Consider the following 20,586-nt stretch of genomic DNA (forward strand, 5'->3'; position numbering starts at 1 on the left):
TACTCGACTTTACTATTTGTAATTACTACTTTACTACCAACGTGGCTACTACCAACGTGGCTGCTACTTACTTTCAACTAACATTCAAATTAATTTCACTCTTTAATTAATGAGATTAAATTAATTTCACTCTTTAATAAATACACCCAACTCTCTCCAACAATCACTTCTTTCTTCGATGCACCCAACTCTCCCCAACAACCACTTCTTTCTTCTTTCTCCCCCTTCTATTTATAGATGACTTCCCACTCATACGTTTTATATTTCCACTGTCTTTCTCCACTATATTTCTACTGTCTTTTTCCACATTTTATATCTCCACTGTCTTTTTCCACGTTTTATATCTCCACTGTCTTTCTCCACTAAAAAAGGCATGCTTTTGTTGGTCACTCTTTGTTGGTTACTCCTTAGTTCAATATATTTTATTTTATTTTATTTCTAATCTAACTATCATTATTTTGTGTTTCTTGTAAGGTCCAAACTAATTGCACAAATCATTCCTAATTAGTTTGAGGAGGTTTGTTATTTTGAGATTCAGAGTATCTCTTTTTTTTTAGGATTCATTTTTTTTTTTTTTTATGGAAATATGTTATTTGTTAATTGTTGGTCACATTTTTTTTTTGAATACTAGTTCACAAATTTTTTTATTAATGGTTGGCGACATTATATTTTTTAATCTGAACTTCTCAAATTTTTGATGAATTATGGGTGAAATAGTACTCTTATGTAACTTTTTTTTATCTAATAATACGTTCATTTCAATTCTTTTTTTTTTTTTTTTAGCTTCAATAAGAACATATTCTATACATTTTGGTGTGTTATTATCAAGCTAGTTTCAGGATTAATTTTAGTATGTCTTACTATCGTTTCACAATCAAAATTGATTTTTTTTTAAAAATTATGTAATTGTAATGAAACGATGGTATTAATATTATAACCAACGTTTAATTTTTGAAAAATATAGTTTTTAATCGGTGACATAAGAAATAAAAAAAATATTGCACACCAATATTCATACAATCGGTTCACCAAGTTTTGAAAGTATGGAAAAATGCATTTTTTTTTTTTATATACATCGTTTTAACACATCTTTCGGTGAAAATTTGTTGTCCTAGGAACTAGGAGTATGATCAGTTTTTAGAAGCTGATACAAATTGTTCATAAACCAATCTAGGGAAAAAAATAAGAAGAATAAGAAAGAGAGGAAAAAAAAAAACCCACTAGGCCCTTAAAAAGACTTAACTAAAATACCCTCAACCCTATCCTTAAAAAAAAAACCCACCAAACCCTTGAAAACATGTATTTTTAGATTATTATAGATACATTGGGAAATATGACATCGTTTGCTATTCTTTCTTAATCATGAAACATAATCCGCCAAATACCTTACTCTTTCAGGAACAACTTGTGTATCCTTTTCCTTATAAAGATGGATACTGTTGAAGACCTCTTTTCGATCATGAGAATTATTTCGCACTCTCAAATACAGTTGTTCATAACACTAACCACGTTATTGAACAACTATCGAAGGATAGAGAGACAACCGACATATGCTAGACACTGCATAGGCAGTTGACCTTCTTTCGCCTAATTTACGAGAGTGACTTGGCATGTCGTGAAAGCACCCGAATAGATAGACGTATCTTTACGATTCTATGTAATATACTACGGTCGACTGGTTGTTTGGAACCAACAAGATGTATGGACGTTAAAGAGATGGTTGTGATATTCCTACACATTCTTGCACACGATGTCAAGAATCGAGTGGTACGCAGAAAATTTTCGAGGTCTGGTGAGAGTTTCGAGATATTTCAACGCAGTTCTTAGGGCAGTCTTACAACTTCACACTGTTTTGTTAAGAAAACCAGAATCGATCAAAAATACATGTACTGATGGAAGATGGAAGTGGTTTCGGGTACAAAAAGTACTCAGTTTTTTATATGAATACGTCATAAATATGCATGCAACGATAGATTTTTTTTTTTTCTTTTAAATTCATTCTGATCACTTGAGAGAAACAGAATTGTCTAGGTGTGCTAGACGGCACATACATTAAAGTGAATGTTAGTGTCATCGATCGACCTCGATATAGGACGAGAAAAGGAGAGATTGCCACAAACGTTCTTGTGGTGTGTGATCAAAATGGGGAGTTCATCTTCGTTTTGCCAGGGTGGGAAGGGTTTGCAGCCGATTCAAGGGTTCTTAGGGATGCGGTTTCGCGAGCGTACTGATTGAGGGTTCCAAAGAGTATTATAATAACCGTATATGTTATTTAAACATGCGTACATGCCACAACACATGTGCATGAAATTTCGAAATGTGTATAGGATACTATTACCTATGTGATGTTGGATACCCCAACACTGAAGGATTCTTGGTGCCATATAGAGGGGAACGATACCATCTCTCCAATTGGCATGGAGCAGGAAACGCACCGACAACTGCAAGAGAATTTTTCAACATGAAACATTCTTCAGCAAGGAACGTTATTGAGCGAGCGTTTGGGTTGCTAAAGGGGTGGTGGGCTATTCTTAGGGGAAAATCATTCTACCCAATATAAGTTCAATGTTGAATAATAACTGCATGTTGCCTTATTCACAACTTGATCACAAGGGAGATGGGAATCAGTGCAATGCTTGACGTGCCCGATGAGGAGAATTTTGCATCAGTTGGTCTTGATGGGGATCATATTGAATTTGTTGAATCATCGGAGAAATGGACCAAGTTCAGGGATGACTTAGCGGTTGAAATGTTTACTCAATGGCAAAGAGCTTGATTATTCAATGTTCATTGCTTACTTTTCTTTTACTACTGAATGGAATTTAATTATGGAACATTCCAAGTATGCCGTAAAAATGTTTTGTGCCAAGACTCTGTGTGAACAAGTTAAATTGGAATATATAATTTCAGCAGTTTATCCTTTGTTTGTGCACGTGTTTAATTTATAGCATCTTTTCATTCAAGAAACGTATGCATGCAGCATAATGGCAGGTAATGGTAAGAGGTCTAAACACGTATGGTCGAAGGTGGAGGACGCTAAGTTAGTGGAAGCTCTATTGTATTTGGTGGAGACCGGTTGGAGGTCCGACAATGGGACGTTTCGACCAGGATACCTACAACACTTTGAGCAAATTCTGCATGAGAAAGTGCTCGGTTGCGCACTGAATCAAAACACCATTGAGTGCAAGGTGAGGAGTCTGAAGAAACAATACAACGCAGTATCAGAGATGTTAAGTCAATTGAGGTTCGTTAACGAGGAGTTTAAATGTGTCCAGGTCGAGAGGGAGATTTTCAATCTTTGGGTTCGGGTAAGATTCTAGAAAAAAAAAATGTACGGGTATGTGTTATAATATAAATACTAATAATGTATATATGTATCAATGCAGAGTCATCCCAATGCAAAGGGAATATGGAACAAACTATTCCCATATTACGATGACCTTTTCACCGTATTTGGGAAAGACAGGGCAGTGGGGCAATCAAGTGAGGACCCATACATGATGGCGACGAATGCATTCAGAGAGTTTGAAGATGAGATTCGACTTGGATCACAAGACTGTCACACCCCTGAGGTTTGCCAGACAGAATCACCATAAATCAAGATGAAATAGATGAAGAGCCAGCAGAGCAATCTACAGGTAGAGCGAGTATACCTACCGAGTCATCTTGAGACAGTAAGAGGAAGAGGCCATCATTCCAAGCTGAAATGATCGACATCATGAGATCGACTATTGAAATGCAGAGCACACACATGGGTAGACTTGCATCGTGGCAAAAGGAGAAGTATGAGCTGGAGTTCGGGCGTCGGAAGGAAGTAGTAAATACCATATACAGCATTGATGGCCTGGATGAGGATGATCAGGTCACCCTTATTGACCTCATTGTCACAGACATTCAGAAGGCAGATTACTTCCTTGCAGTACCAGAACACGCATGGAAGCGGTACTGCCTTCGTCTACTAGGAAGAAACATGTAGATTGACCACACCCCTATATTTTGTTTATAGTTCTTTTGGATAACAGCAAATGGACAATGGACTGTCATGTCGATAAGAATGATAACTTTTGCATACTTGAAAACATGTAATTTTTGTGTTTGTAAATATAACTAATATTATAAGTATCGAAAAGAACATATATTTTTTGAATTTTTTTGGATATATATACATACAAACATTCAATATGAAATATATATACCTTCAATATATATACAAACATTCAATATACAATATACCAATTAATTGAGCAGAAATATGAAATATATTTTGTTGGTATGTTTTACTGATTGAAGAGAATTATAATTATTACAGTTTTTGAAAAGAATATATGAAAAATAATCTATTATGTTCTACAAATTGAGAAAAAAATTGAGATTGTCCAGTTTATGTCATAAATGATTTAAGAAAATACGTGTATATTTGAAAATTAATCAACAATAGCAAAGCATAAAACTAAAAAATAAAAGAATGAAATAAAAAACAAACAGAAAAAAAATAGAACTAATATCATTAAAAAAAAATCCATCAGATCCTCAAACTCAACTCAACTCTGCACAATAAATACAGAAAATTTAACTCCCCAGATAATTTAACTCTCTAGATAATAATTACCAACTTAACTCAACTCAACTCTCTACTTTTATCACATACCAAACACACCCTAAGTGATTATTATAATTTGTGGGCTTTATAATAATTTGTTTATAATAGTCTTGTATTTGTGATGCATATTATTTTAGTTTGGATTATAACAGTCTATGATTATGGTGCATGCTATTTTAGTATGAATAGGAAATAGTAAACACAGTTAACAAAAGAGAACGCATAGGAAATAATAAATATCGTAGCAATTAGTAAATATGACAATAAAGAGAAATTTAAAATAATAATACTGTAGTTAATTCTAGATTATAATAATTGAAAACATCACTCAATGTAATAACTTACTCCATTATTTGAAGTTGGTGGCTCAAATGTCTCTTTAAAATTTATCATAAAGTACACATTATAGTAACCTGACGACAATGGCCAAATTGCTGATAATGTTATGTTAAAAAAATATTTATTTTAAAATAATAGTAATAATCAACAAATTAATTAAGACATATCAGCAAAAGAGAAAAAAAATGAAACTATATGCAGTAAATATATATTTATCATTAAATTAATGAAAGTTGAAAAAAAAGGAAAAGATACTTTCTTTTTCTTTCCTACTCTTTTGGTGAATTTTCAGTGACCATTAATTTGATCTCCAAACATTTCAAAATGTATAAAAGGATACACCTTACATTTTAGAAAATTATAAAACAATTAAAGTAAAATTTTATCATAACAACTAGTATATGATAGTGTGTTAAACTCTCATTTGTACTAAAAAAATTCTTAAATTCTACTATTTGTTTTTTAAATATCAATAAATTTTCAAAAATTGCAATATTACTTTTCAATTTTTATAAATGTTTCAAAACTAGCCTTGAAATTAAACTCTATTACAATTTCGAACATAAATCGAGACTTAGAATTATGTGACAATGTCCTAAGATGATATAGTGATTTAAATTGTCAATTTATGTCTCTCTGCTACACTATTTTATATCTCAATTTCCATTAAAGAATGAAACATTTATGAAAATCTATGGTAATATTGTAATTTTCACAAGTGTAAGGATACTTTTAAAAACAAATGTAACAAAAAAGTGGGAGTGATAGTCGATTTGATTTTGTTGATTTTGAGGTCAACAAAAAACCAAGTCAAACTATAGTTTTGCAAAAAGAGATCCAAACTAAATAAACAATAAAACCAATTGATTGTTTTTTTGTTTGATTCTTGATTCTTAGTATTTTATTTTTTTTTCATTTTTTTAATTCCCACGTTATTTTGAATGGGTTCTTTTTGCTAATTTTAAATTAAAATTGAGTTTTGTTATTATTTATATATATATTGAAATTTGATATTTTGGCTTTCTTTTTTCTTGGCACTTATTTAAATAAAAAGCATACAATTGCCATAATAGTTGGTCTTTTTTTTTTTTTTTTTTTTTTTCTAAATAATGATATATGTGCACTATAATTATTAAGGGTGTTCAAAAAACCCAATGACCCGAAAAAACTGATCAATCCAACCCAATCGGTACGGTTTGGATTGGGTTGGGTTCAAATAAATGAAATTTTTATGGGTTGGGTTGGTTCACGGGTTCACTTTTAATAACCCAAACCAAACCGAACCAACCCGAATTTATTATTAACTTTAAAATATATTTTTATTACTTATAACACAATTATTTATACATATATTGATTTTAATTTTATTTAATTTCAATATTTTTTGAATAATTTATTCTTCAACAACTCTTAAAATAGTTTCTTTGCACTTTAAAAAGAAAATATTGAGGTTTTTTTTTAAATATAAACAAATATTTAAAAAAGGTTTAGGGTTTAGGGTTTAGGGTTTTAGGGTTTAGGGTTTAGGGTTTAGGGTTTAGGGTCTAGGGTTTTAGGGTTTAGGGTTTAGGGTTTAGGGTTTTGGAACTTTTTGCTATAAGGTGTAAATATTTTTGGGATTTTTCTATTTATAAGAATTTTCCGAAAATTTTCACTATATAAAGTGAAATTGAGTTGTTAATCTTAATTCAATATATGAAAATAATTAAATTAGATTTTTACATATTCACTTTTTGCTTCTTTTTAGAATAAAATTTTAAATAAATGACTCAATTAACCCGAACCAACCCAATCTAACCCAAATATTTCATGAGTGGGTTGAGTTGGGTTATTTTTTAATAAAAGTTATTTGGGTTGAAAAAATTTACTCGAACAATTGAGTTTGATCTAAAAAGTCTTTCAACACAATCCTCAACCCAACCACCCATGAACACCCTTAATAATTATTAAGAGTGTGTTTGATGCGTGACAAAAGTAGAGAGTTGAATTGAGTTGAGTTGGTAATTATTATTTGGAGAGTTAAATTGTCTATGTTTGTTTGCAGAGTTAGTTGAGTTGATAATTATTGTCTGTGTTTGTTGTGCAGCGTTGAGTTGAGTTGAGTTGGGGATCTGATGCAGTTTTTTTGTAAATGAGATTAGTTCTATTTTTTGTTTGTTTGTTTTTTATCTCATTCTTTTATTTTTTAGTTTTATGCTTTGCTATTGTTGATTAATCTTCAAATATACACGTATTTTCTCAAATCATTTATGACATAAACTGGACAATTTCAATTTTTCTCAATTTGTAGAACATAATAGATTATTTTTCATATATTCTTTTCAAAAACTGTAATAATTCTAATTCTCTTCAATCGGTAAAACATATCAACAAAATATATTTCATATTGCTGCTCAATTAATTGATATATTGTATATTGTATGTATATATATTGAAGGAAATTATCCCAATTACTAATTGGTATATTATATGTATATATATTGAATCTTACGAACTTAACTTTATTATTTTACATATTGTACAGTTTATTTTTATATAATATGGATAGTATATTTGGAATTGAAATTGTACATAGGATAATTACCTTTCATTTGATTATGATGGTGAGAATGTGATGTAGTACAGTAACATTTTTTTATAAGATCACAAAAATAACACGAACCGACCGAACATGTGGCTATGTCCAAAAAAAATTCATAAAATATATGTTCTTTTCGATACTTATAATATTCGTGTCATAATACAAACACAAAAATTACATGTCATGACGTATGCAAAAGTTATCATTCTTTTCGACATGACAGTCCATTGTCCATTTGCTTTATCCAAAAGAATTATAAACAAAATACAAGGGTGCGGTCAGTCTACATGTTTCTTCCTAGTATACGAAGGCAGTACCTCTTTCGTGCGTGTTCTATTACTGCAAGGAAGCAAAGGTTTTAAAAAAATCAGATCGATCTAAATGGTAAACATGAGGGAAGAGAGAAAGAAATGAAAATAGAATCCAAATGTTTGACGATAAAAAAAAAAAAGAATCAGGATCCAAATGGCAAAGACGAGGGAAGAGAGAAAGAAATGAAAATAGAATCCAAAGCTTTGACGATAAAAAAAAAAATGACAAAATGGGGAATAGAAAAAAAATGAAAATATATTGATTTTTAGAGTTAGTTTTTAGGGGATAAAAAAGAAGAGTTTTGAGTGGGTAAAAAGTTTTAATAATCCATTGATTTTCTTTATGGGCTTAACAAACATAGGTAATAAATATCCATCCAACCCAATAACTCATATCCATTTATCAAACATCTCCTAAAATACTACGAGATGTCCCATGTTAGAATTCATTTTGAAGGGGATATACCTTCAGTTTTATTTTTTCCAAATACAAATCAAATCAAATCATTGGATCCATTGAATTGGTTTGATTTTTTGGTTTTTCCATGTTTCAAATTTTCGTTTCTTGTTGTACTCCTACCAAAAACTCCATAAATATACTCCAAATAAAAAAATCAAGATCAAAATCAGTTTGCTCATCAGTCATCACCTTCTTCACACAGAAATTCAGAAACCAATCCATCAGAAAACAAAAAAACACATGGCGGAGGAGAACAGCACAAACACATCAAGATACGGAAGTTCGATTCTGGTACCTAGCGTTCAAGAGTTAGCCAAACAGCCGATCACCGAAATTCCACCTCGATACATCCGCCCCGATCTCCTCCACCACGTCCCGATCGCCTCCGCCGCTTCCGAAATCCCCGTCATCGATATGTCGAACTTCCACTCCGATGCTACAATCGACTCCGAATTGGCTCGGCTTCATTCCGCCTGCAAAAACTGGGGATTCTTTCAGGTTATTGACGATCTCCTCTCTGTTTCTCTGTGTTTTATTAATCATACGAATCTGAAAATCGATCTGGATTGCTGAAATTTAGTTTGGCGGTGGTACAGTTGGTTAACCATGGGGTGAGCGATTCATTGATCGAGAAAATGAAAATCGAAACAAAGAAATTGTTCGATCTGCCGATTGAGGAGAAGAAAAAGCTATGGCAGAGAGAAGGAGATGTAGAAGGATTCGGACAAGCTTTTGTTGTAAGTGAAGAACAGAAACTGGATTGGTCTGACCTTTTCTTCATTGCTACATCGCCTTCACATCTCAGGAAACAGCGCTTATTTCAGAATCTCCCTCTCACTTTCCGGTTCTCTCTCTCTCCCTCCAAATTCTTTCCATTACAAACTTTAGTTCTTCGCTTTCTAAATTTTCAGTTGAGTTCCAATAAACTTTAAGCATCTAAAATTTTGTATTGATTTCTTCCCCTTAAATTAACATAATATAAAAGGATTTTTCAAAATGAAAAAATATATATATATTTTATGCTGTTACGTTATGTTTTTTTAGGTACAATAATGTTACGTTATTTTAATTTCATATTTTTATACCGGTGAAAATATGAGTAATATTTAGGTGCATTCTATGACATTAATCTTTATATATAAAAAGTAATTAAAATATCGAAATGAGTTTCACTTGAAACGACTTTCTTTCTTAGATATTAGAGGTTCAATTTCTCACTCTTGAAATTAGTGTACTAAAAAATAAAATATTTCAAAAAAGAAGTGAAAAAAATTTGTCACTTGATGATTGGACAATTTGATGAGATATCCAAAACATAGATGATGCACAAAATGCACTAAATATTTTAAAATATGTCACTATTTTTCCTTTTTAAAAAAATATTTAGGATGCACCTTAAAATTTTTCTTTAAAATATATGCCACTTTTTTTAATGAAAAAGAAAATTTTGATTTCTTAAAACTTACCTTGTATTAAGTGTTACTAAGAAGACATTTTAACTTTTGACATGGTATGAATTTAAATTTTGAACTAATAATTGTATCGATTTAAATTCTGAACTTTTATAATTGTATCAATTTACACTCCTTCATTATCTTCCGTTTAGAAAAACTTTATCAAACTTACAATTGTATCAATTAAAATCATCAATGCATTTACTCAAATCATCTATTTTGTAAAAGCGATATTTGAAAAAGCATATACATGTTTGAGATTTAATGCATGAATGGTCTTAAAAGATAATCATAATAAATGGTCTTAAAAGATAATCGTAATGAATGGTCTAAATTGATTGATTTACGAAAATTTATGATTTTAAGTAACTCAAATTATAAGTTTTTACATAAAAATGGTCAAACGAAATTTTAAAGAGAGTGTAAATCTGATACACTTATAAAAATTCATGGTTTAAATTTATATAATCATAAAAAAAAAAGGGTAAATCGATATTGATGACTAATTAGGGTGTTGTAATTTAACCAAATTTTTTGAAATAAAGAATAATATTGTAATTTAAGCATTTCAACTCAATTATAAAAATTCATGGTTTAAATTTATATAATCATATCGATATTAATGACTAATTAGGGTGTTGTAATTTAACCAAATTTTTTGAAACAAAGAATAATATTGTAATTTAAGCATTTCAAACTTAATTAGAAGCGAGAATCAAATAGAAGTTAACTAGGCTTGGTTGGTAATAAAACTGGATAACAAAATAACGAAATTTAAAGGTTGAAATAATATTTATTAAAGAAAAAACCAAATGATTATATTGCAGAAAGACATTGGAGGATTACTCGGCGGAGGTGAAGGATCTGGCGGCGGCGATTTTTGAGGGAGTCGAGAAAGTGTTGGGAATTAAAAAGGGAGAGTTGAAGGAAATGTTCAAGGACGGTAATCAATCGATGAGGATGAACTACTACCCACGGTGCCCGGAGCCGGAGAAGGCGATCGGACTGACGCCTCATTCCGACGCGGTGGGGCTCACGATTCTGCTGCAAATCAACGAAGTGGAAGGTCTGAAGATCAAGAAGGACGGGAATTGGATTCCCGTTATGCCCCTCCCAAATGCGTTCGTCGTCAACGTCGGTGACATCATGGAGGTAATTTCACACTCATCATTTTAATTTCCAAAACTATAATATTGAAAAAGATTTTCCATCTAAGTTCTCTATTTTGGTCTGAAGTTTGTTTTCTTGTAATTTCAATAAATCTTAAATTTAGTCTTCAATGCTAGTTAAATGGTTGTAACTTTCTTTAATTTTTTTTTGTTTAAATACTACTTTGGTCCCTGTATTTTTAGTTTTGGTTCATTTTGGTCCTATATTTAACGTTCATTTTAATCTTTATACATTTAACCTTGGTTTATTTTGGTCTCAATACTTTCAAAATATATTTTGGTCCTTATACTTTCAACTTTGATTCATTTTGATTCTTAAACTTTTAAAAATTTATTTTGATTCCCTAAAAATGAAAGGACCAAAGTGGTCACTGTTTGAAAGTACAAAGATCAAATTGAACATTTTGAAAGTATATAGACCAAAATGAACAAAAGTTGAAAGTATAAGAACTAAAATAAACATTTTAAAAATATAAGAATCAAAATGAACTAAAACAAAAAAAAAAAATATAGGAATCAAAATAGTATATAGACTTTTTTTTTTTTTAACAAATTACGAAAATTAGACAATTAAAAATATAAAGATTAAAATTGATCCAATCTCGAAAGTGTGGAGCTAAAATGGCGTTTTAACATTTTTTTTTAATATGACATGTTTTAAAACAAAAATCTCTCTTGGCTAGACAAACAAAGGCCTCTTCTTCAAAAAAGGAAAAATAAATAAATTGATAAACAAAGACAAAATCGTGTTTTTAAACATTTAATGGATGTTGATGTCTTGGTGTAGTGAAAAGGAGGCTGTCGTTGGTTGTTGGGTACGATTTCCACCCAATTAAATATAATAGTACGTTTTAGAGTGGTTTTAAATTTATTAAAATTATATTTGTCATGAAATATATTTTTAATCATTTAAAATTAATTGTTGATAATATAAAAAATATATTTAAAAATATAAAATTAGATATTAAATTAATTTTGATTGATTATAAAACTTGTTTCAAAATAATCTTAAATATAACAAAAGTGATCTTAACAATTTCAAAATTACTTCAAAATAGGGGCCTTTTTAAATATAAAAAATATTTAAAAATATTTAAATTTTATAACAAAAAGTTTTCATAGTATAAAATGTAAATATTTTTTTTGGATGTTTCTATTTATAAAAATTTTCCTTCAAATATGCACATAGCCTCTTGCTTTGAAAATTGGATTTCTTTAAAATTACGATATATTTTTAATATATTTTGAAAATTTTATATTAATAATAAGTTTTAAAACTTGAAATATTAAAAAAAATCCTTTAGCTATGGTTTAAATCACACATAATCAAGTGTTAAAATGTTGTCATTTTAGTACTTTTTGTTACTTTTAAATGTTGAAATTTAGTCAATTTGTTTTCAATAGTTCTTAAAAATAGTTCAGGCTATTAGTTCGTTTTTTTAAAAAAGAAATTAGTCGCTATTAGCATTATAATGTATTTTATTGTATAAATATTAACTTTCAAAGACTAAATTTAAGATTTATTGAGATTACGAAGACTAAATTTAAGATTAATTGAAAATATATTGACTAAAATTGAATAATTAAAAATGCATAAACTAAAATATAATGGAATCTAAAGTACGAAGACCAAATTGACATTTTAACCAAGTTAAAATTTTATTTTAAGTAAATTTCAAGATCAATTAGTATTTTGTTTTTTTCTTTTAAGTTCGATATACCTTACCATTTTGAGTATAATAGATTTAAAATTTAAAAAAGTGTCCAATATATTTGAGATTAATTAGATATAAATATGAAAATTAAAAATTTTATTAGCAAATAATTGCTAATTGAATGACTTATTAGATATCATATTGTAAACATAATATTAGATACTTTTTAAAAGTTGAAGAGTCTATATTGGATTTAATGTTAAACTTGTAAGATAACATGTATTTTATGTCATGTTTTAAACCTCCAAAATGTTTATTTTGCTTTATTTTTTAAAAATAAGTATTTTAATCTTTGACTTAATGCTACAATTAATTATACTTTTAATGTAATTTTATCAACATGACTAGAACTCATCTAGCATGAATTTATTCGCTTGACTTGGGAGATTCATATCCTCATATCCCACATTTGTCATATTAAAAAAAAAAAAAAGAAAAAAAATATTTTTTATTCCTAAATTTTGAGTTTTCAATATACTCAATTTATGTTAATTACTAACAGAAAGTTGACGTGACCTTATTTATTTATTTATTTTAGTTTCCCCTCACTTCCAACTTTCTCCTTCTCCGTCCATGGCTGCCACCTCACCACTATTTTTTCTCCCTTCTTTTGTTTTCTTTCCCCTTCCCCTTTTTTATTATAATTAAGGGGAGGGGTTGATGTTTCCAGTTTGGCAAATTTTGTATACTAGTTTTCAATCTTGTTTGATCTCATATTTGTAAATACGGCAGATGGTAACAAATGGGGAATACAAAAGCATAGAGCATTGCGCAACGGTGAACTCAAAGAGTGAAAGGTTATCCATAGCAACCTTCAACAATCCAAGTATGGAGAAAGAAATAAGGCCAATACCATCCCTCATCACACCTCATTCCCCTCCTTTGTTTAAAACTTTGACATATCAAGAGTTTGTGAAGGGCCTTTTCACTCAAAAATTAGACGGAAAATCTTACCTTGACGCTATGCGAATTCACTATCTTCCTACCTAAAGTCGTTTTTCGAATGGGAGTTGTATAAGATTGAATAAGAGGGCCTTCACTCAAAAATTAGACGGGAAATCTTACCTTGACGCTATGCGAATTCACTATCTTCCTACCTAAAGTCGTTTTTCGAATGGGAGTTGTATAAGATTGAATAAGATATATTTGCTTGTTTCGATCTTAAGTTCCTAAAGTCTCGATTGAATGTAAATTGTCCTAGATGGAAAATTTTACCTCAATGTTCTATGAACTCGTTATCTTTTCTACCTAATCATCCGAATCTAAAATCGAATAATATATTTAAAGTTGAGTGTTTGGACTTTGAAGTACAATCCACACTGGATTACATGTTTTTTTGTTTACTTCGAGTATTAGATCTATAAACTAATATTATACAAATAAATAAGTAAAATAGGTCATATTTTGATTTCTAAACTTTCAACTGATACAACGTACTCACTCTTCTCTTTATTGAAGCTCCTTTAAATAATCATTTAATTTCTTTTAAATTTCATTTTAAAAATTAATTATATAAACACAACTTCCACCTATATCCCTTGTTCTATTATACATTTTTAGAACCATCAAAACAAAAAAATAGTTCGTAATTTTTTTTTTTTGAAATATGGCATTTACAGATAAAATTATTTGTAAAAAATTATTAAAAATGAGCACAATATAATCAAAATGGACAGGTGGATTAGATCCAGTTTATAGATATAATTGAAACCTACCATTCGTGTATTTTTTATAATTTAATCAAATGAAGGTCGTACATTCAATATGGATATGGAACCATCATGATCATGCAACTTCAAGGAAATAAACATTGTAAAAGAAAAAAAAAAAAAACCCTCCAAGGAAATAAACGTGGCCAACACAAAACCACTTCAGCTAAGGCAGGGCAAATTCTCATCCACCCACTCAAATACTCCCCAACTCTCAACACCCAATTAATCCTTTCCAATCCAACCATCCAGATTCCATCAATCAGCTTTGACACTCCATCATGCGGCTGAGATTGCAGAATCTTCATTTCTCTATCTGTCTTGTTCAGTACAGTAGCTTACCCTCCCCCCACGGGCCTCCGCTGCTGAGTACTTGTACTGGAATGGAAAGCAAAAGCCCAAGTTCATTTTAATGTCAGCAATGGCTGCCAGAAGTTTGAATTCATCGATTCTTCCAACTGGGTTTATAAGTTCTTCAAAAACCCAACAAAATTTCAAGTTTCTTTCTTTATCTTCTCCTCCAAGTTTCGGTTCACCCAAAAACAAAAAGCTTTCATCATCTTCTGTCCGTGTAATGGGCTCTTCCTCCTCTTCCCAGAGACCAGATGGCATCCAAGGTTTTTCCTTTCCTTTCTACTTATGATTTACCTAATCTTACTCAATGAAAATGAATTAATGTTGGAATCGAACTATATATGATAAAATGAATTCAAGTAAGGATTATCAATGGCATAGCACAAGAAAATTTACACCGAGTGAGAGAATTTCTCTTACCAATTTGATGCTGTGAATGTCTTGATATTGAACATTGAAGAAGCTCAGTTGCCTGTTGGTGCAGAGGCTGGCACCGTGGATTACAAATCTCTAAGCGATGATGAATGGAAGAAGCGGCTCACAGGCGAGCAGTTCTATATTACTCGTCAGAAGGGAACTGAGAGAGCTTTTACCGGGTATACTTCAACAAATATCTTCAACATAAGACGCCAGAGAAACATTATGATCTATAATTTGATCACAATTCTGTTTCTTTGTTAACTTTTCACTTCAATTTCAGTGAGTATTGGAACACCAAAACGCCAGGGATATACCACTGTATATGTTGCAACACACCTCTTTTTGAGTAAATATTTTGGCTCTTTTAGTAACTTCTGTCTGCTGCTGGTTTTTCATAGAACTTCCAATAATATGTAATGTTCTCTCTTTCAGATCATCAACTAAATTCGACAGTGGAACTGGTTGGCCATCATATTACCAGCCCGTTGGTGATAATGTCAAATCCAAGCTAGACCTGTCCATCATTTTCATGCCTCGGGAGGAAGTTCTTTGTGCTGTTTGTGATGCTCATCTGGGCCATGTATTTGATGATGGACCACCGCCAACTGGGAAACGTTATTGCATCAATAGGTACGTTGATGTTCCTGGCTCATTATGCTTGCGTGTTTAACTGCTACTGATTGTCAGAACTGACTTGTGTATGAAACTTTCTGCAGTGCTGCGTTGAAATTGAAACCAAAGTGATGGTGAAGATGTTACCATGCCTGCCTGCAAATTCTGTAACTGAAACCCATACTCATTACATGTTTGTGCTCATAAATTGAGGATTATTGCGAGATGTGTACATGGTTATTGTGCTGAATGAAAATAATTGTACCTCCCGTATATTTGTTCGACATGCTTGATCCCATCTTGAGTAATTGTTCCAGATATACTGCAACTTGGCAGGACACGAGCTGAAGCAAGTATCTGGACAAATTGGGTGTGAGCCCTGATAGAATAGGATCCTTCATAGCTACTTCTTTTATACTTATATTCTTAGGGATGTTTAGTCTGCCAACTTCATAAGTTGGTGTTAAATAACTCAAGTTCAATAGTAAACACTATTAAAAATTGCATATTTATTGAGGAATTTCATCCCAAATATAAACTTCCTAATTCCATCATATTAACTCCAGACTTCATAACTCAATTAAGTGACCCAAATACTCCCTTAACAAATACAGCCATCGCAGATACTTTTGACTATTGTCGATTAGATCGAAGAGTTCCTGATAACAAAAAATAGATGTCTTTTTAAGGGATAAAGCTCTCTCATTTACTAACTAGAAAGATCTGCTCAGAGCATGGTGCTATAGTCGGTCAAATATAGCATGGAGAGAGAACTAGGATCCTTAGGGGTCATCACTCTCTATCTCCTAGTTCATACAAAACATGGATAGTAAGTTTGTTCTGGCTCATTGAAAATCAATTTCATGGAAGTGTTGTAAATCTACGACATCTCGTCTTTGAGATGCCCAGACTAAGGAGAAGGAGATGAAAGTTGAGTTTCAAGGACAAGAAGTCCATACTGGTAGATAGGATAGGACAAACAAGAATTTAAACATGGATATCATAAGATTATCCCCTGATAACGCTGTGAAATTGTTAACTAATCAATGAGTCAATTAAGTTGGAGGATTCTGATAGCTTCTCCTTGCAAACAAAAGCAACAATTCTAGCCCATGTATCCACATTCATGCGATTTCCTCTTCCAAGACTGTTTATAACCATCCACAACAGCTCCATATTGCATTCCTGGCACAATCTGTCGACGAGTTTGTTTATGCTTTCAGAATGAGGGACATAACCCTTGAAGATCATCTCATCCAGTATGGAAGTTGCTTCCTTTAACTGCATCATTTCACACAGTCCATCAAAAAGTGTCCTGTATGATACCACATCTGGAGGGCAACCTCGTCTTGGCATATCTTCAAGCAAGTCCATTGCTTTATCCCATTTCCCCTCCTTGCATAACCCTCCAATGATTATATTGAAACTGATCACATCTGGCTTACACCCTTTGTCGATCATCTCATCCAAAATTCTTTGTGCAGATTCGAGATCATTATCTTTACAATGCCCATTGATCATGGCATTGTAGGTAACGGTATCGGGTTTGCACCTGTTCTCTCCCATTTCTCCTAAAATGTCAGAAGCTTCTTCTTTCCTACCATGTTTGAAGAGCGCACTGATCAATGTAGAATAAATTGCCGAGTCCAATTTTACCTTGTTTGTCACCATCTCCTCCTTTAGCTTGAAAGCCAAATTCAATTCTCCAACCCCACATAATCCTTTGATCAAAGTAGCATATATTGACGCATTAGGTTTAATCATGTACACCCTCACCATATCCTCTTTCAATCTCAATGCTTCTTTCAACTTAGAATTCAGAGAAAGCCCATAAATCATCGTCCCAAAAGTAACCACATTCGGTTTTACGCCTCTCTTTTGCATTTCATCGAACACATACCATACAGCATCCAAATCCCCCCATAAACAAGCAGCATTAATCAAAATATTAAAAGTACAAGCATCAGGGGAGCCATAGTTAACAATGCCCACAAAAACTTCCGCCATTTTCTCAAACTCCCGGCACTTCAACAATGCATCCAACAAAGAATTTGCAGATTTCACCGTCCGCTTGCAACGGAATGATGGAATTTTATCGAACACTTGGAAGGCACGGTCAGGGAGGCGGGCTCGGCCATAGAACGAAATGACATTACAGAAAATAACCTCGTGAGGAGCAAAACGAGTCTCTTGCTTGAGCTGGTTGAGGATTTCTTCCATTTCATCGAACATTTTGGCACGTCCGAGCTTGGAGATGATGAGATCGTAGGAAAGTAAAGAGTAACGGAAGGGTTTTGGGGGTTTTGGAGAGCTGGGATTAGGGTTTAAGAAGAGTTGAAAAGCAAGTTTTGGGTCCTTTTGGAGACGGAGAAGTGAAGACAATCGAAAGGGAGAAATTGGTTTGTGGGTCTTCATGTGGATGCAGTTGGTTTTTGTTGGCCAGTACAGTGCCTTGATTTATCATTCATCGACTGAGAACAAAGAGAATTTGGGTAAAAATGGCGGAAAGGGATTGTGAATGGTTGAGACCGCGAGAAAGGCACAGAGCCGCCATTGCTGTATCCAAACGAAATGATCAAAGGAAGCTCGAAGCTTAGTTTCTTCCTTCCGATGGTTTTTAGCGGTTTTCTTTCAAATCCAGTTCGCAATATTTTGACGGCACGTATTTGTGCATCCCAATCAAATTCTAACCCATGGTAAATAATCTTTTAAAAAAATATTTTTTTTTGTGTGTAAGAAAAGATGATATATATATATATATAATTAAGTGTAGTATAGGTTGTACCTAATTACATGTTATCTTATTTTTATTTTTTTAATACAACAACAATTTTTGAATAAAACAAATCTTATTTCGAGTGAAGAAAGTCATACCAATCATCTAAACTCACTTTGATACACATTATTTTTCTTTTATCTTTCAAGAGTGACAATCTTGAATTGGCAAAACTAGCATAATTTGATTGACTTCGAAATTTGTGCTTCGAATCATATCCTTAGTTGCACTAAAAATAATCTTAATTTAAAAAAAAAAAAAAAAAAATCAATTTTTAGCATATTTTTGACATGTCTATATTTATGTTAATATTTTCACGTCCATGAATCAATATAAACAAAAACATTTTAGTTTGTTTGTTGATTTAAATATATAATTTTTTTATTATTATTATTTTCTACCTTGGGATGTTGTTTTTTGTTTTTTTAACTTCAATATTTTCAAAGTTGTAATATTATTATTGAACTTTCGTAACCGTTTCAAATTACTAAATGAATAGTGTTGAATGAGAAATTTTGGACCAATCACAAGTCACCATGTCATTTGCTAAATTAACGACGAATTTCTAAATCATTGACTTTGGGTCCAATTAGAAATTGACACATGTCCCGAATTGAATTGAAGATAAGTTTCGATGACTTCACGCGGATGAATCAGATGGGATTAAATTGGTCCAATTTGATATTACTATTTGGGCTTAAAATCCAAACGATAAAAAAAAAAAAAAAAAAAGTTGAATTGGACCAAAATTCCAAATCAAGCCCAAAATCAACTAATTGGGTCCAAGGGTCAGGCCCATGGATCAACCAACCCCACGAAGCCTATCTGAAAACTCTATAAATAGAGAAGTTCTCTTCATTTGTAAGGGCAACATTTTCTACACTCAGAAACCCAGAGAGAACTCACTAACAAGCAGAGGACTCCCAAGACTCTTGCAGAAGACCTTCGAAGACACAAATACTCTTCCAAGACTTCTACTTTAAGCTTCCAAGACTCCTGAAGCTGCACTCCTATAAGGCAGAAGACCTTTGAAGACACAAATACTCTTCTAAGACTTCTACTTCAAGCTTCCAATACTCCTGAAGCTGCACTCCTATAAGGCAGAAAACCTTTGAAGACACAAATACTCTTCCAAGACTTCTACTTCAAGCTTCCAAGACTTTTGAAGCTGCACTTCTATAAGGCAGAAGACCTAGATTTCTACTCCAAGCTTCCAAGACTTCTACTTCAAGAACGTTCGGTGCTTTCCTTCTCCAAGTCAAGCATATTCACCCAACTGAGAGAGAATCAGAGAATCAAATATTAGAGATCGAACCACATCACATCAAATCAACTCCAACATCAACACCAGCTCAAGTTCAACTCCACGACACACGTTCTCCGAAAACCTCGTGCAAACAAATGGAAATCCTTGGAGCATGGGGTTTGGATTTGGTCTAGAATGTAAATTTGGATCAACACACTCTTTGAAGTCACTGCTACATTGTTTCAAGTTGTGGTTTATGTTCGAAACTTTAAAAAGATTTATCTTCCAAACAGTTTTGTAACATTTATGTAAGGAAGTAATATTGTAACTTTTTATAGTATATGGGTATTTTTGTAACGAAGGGCAAATTTCAATGTTTTTTTCTTAAAAAATAATTCAACCTGAAAGTTTTGTGTTTATTCTTTCACAATTAATATAGTCACGTTTTTCCTACTAAGTAAACATTTGAATTCTTGGACAAATATCAAAAACAAAAATAAGTTAAAAAAGGGCATTAGTATGAACTAATACAGTTTATTTATATAAACTATATTTAAACATTATAAAAGGATATAGAGACTATAGAATAAATTTGAAATCGTAATGGCTTAAAATGATATTTTTAACCATAAAATTAACGTTAAACCTATCTATTCCCTAAAATTTAAAATCAAATAGTAAAGAAGAGACTACTTAAGGAATTACTATCAAAGTTTAAAATATAGATGCCAACATTTTACGAAAATATTGATAAATTTTCGATTGTGATGGATTTTTTTTAAAAATGTAAATGAATAAATATATATCTAATACTTCTTAAACAAGTTAAAAAGTTTATTA

At 31.7% G+C, this 20,586-nt stretch overlaps 3 protein-coding genes and 1 pseudogene across 6 annotated transcripts; 3 read left to right on the plus strand and 1 right to left on the minus strand.

Annotated features, from left to right (window-relative positions):
- The first annotated feature begins 1,429 nt into the window (after positions 1–1,429).
- LOC150034233 (uncharacterized) lies at positions 1,430–2,776 on the plus strand (annotated as a pseudogene).
- Positions 2,777–8,225: 5,449 nt separating this feature from the next.
- On the plus strand, positions 8,226–13,936 carry LOC120085299 (protein SRG1-like). Its single transcript, XM_039041215.2, has 4 exons — positions 8,226–8,789; positions 8,888–9,135; positions 10,573–10,897; positions 13,362–13,936. The coding sequence occupies exons 1-4, from the start codon at positions 8,532–8,534 to the stop codon at positions 13,617–13,619; spliced, it is 1,089 nt and encodes a 362-aa protein (XP_038897143.1). The 5' UTR covers positions 8,226–8,531; the 3' UTR covers positions 13,620–13,936.
- A 570-nt stretch (positions 13,937–14,506) lies between these two features.
- On the plus strand, positions 14,507–16,008 carry MSRB1 (methionine sulfoxide reductase B 1). Of its 4 annotated transcripts, none has more exons than XM_039042388.2 (5): positions 14,507–14,955; positions 15,177–15,288; positions 15,393–15,458; positions 15,545–15,742; positions 15,829–16,008. In XM_039042388.2, the coding sequence occupies exons 1-5, from the start codon at positions 14,751–14,753 to the stop codon at positions 15,854–15,856; spliced, it is 609 nt and encodes a 202-aa protein (XP_038898316.1). In that variant the 5' UTR covers positions 14,507–14,750; the 3' UTR covers positions 15,857–16,008. The 4 variants fall into 4 exon arrangements, with proteins under 4 accessions (XP_038898316.1, XP_038898318.1, XP_038898317.1 ...); XM_039042387.2 differs by having other exon boundaries at positions 14,633–14,955; positions 15,153–15,288; XM_039042390.2 differs by lacking the exon at positions 15,393–15,458 and having other exon boundaries at positions 14,566–14,955.
- Positions 16,009–16,549: 541 nt separating this feature from the next.
- On the minus strand, positions 16,550–18,415 carry LOC120086008 (Pentatricopeptide repeat (PPR) superfamily protein). Its single transcript, XM_039042383.2, has one exon. It carries the CDS (start codon positions 18,137–18,139, stop codon positions 16,760–16,762), a length of 1,380 nt encoding a protein of 459 aa, XP_038898311.2. The 5' UTR covers positions 18,140–18,415; the 3' UTR covers positions 16,550–16,759.
- Positions 18,416–20,586: the final 2,171 nt, after the last annotated feature.

This window comes from Benincasa hispida, chromosome 9, assembly GCF_027475165.1.
Source record: "Benincasa hispida cultivar pf3 chromosome 9, pf3_genome.v1.1, whole genome shotgun sequence".
Classification (NCBI taxonomy): Eukaryota; Viridiplantae; Streptophyta; class Magnoliopsida; order Cucurbitales; family Cucurbitaceae; genus Benincasa; species Benincasa hispida.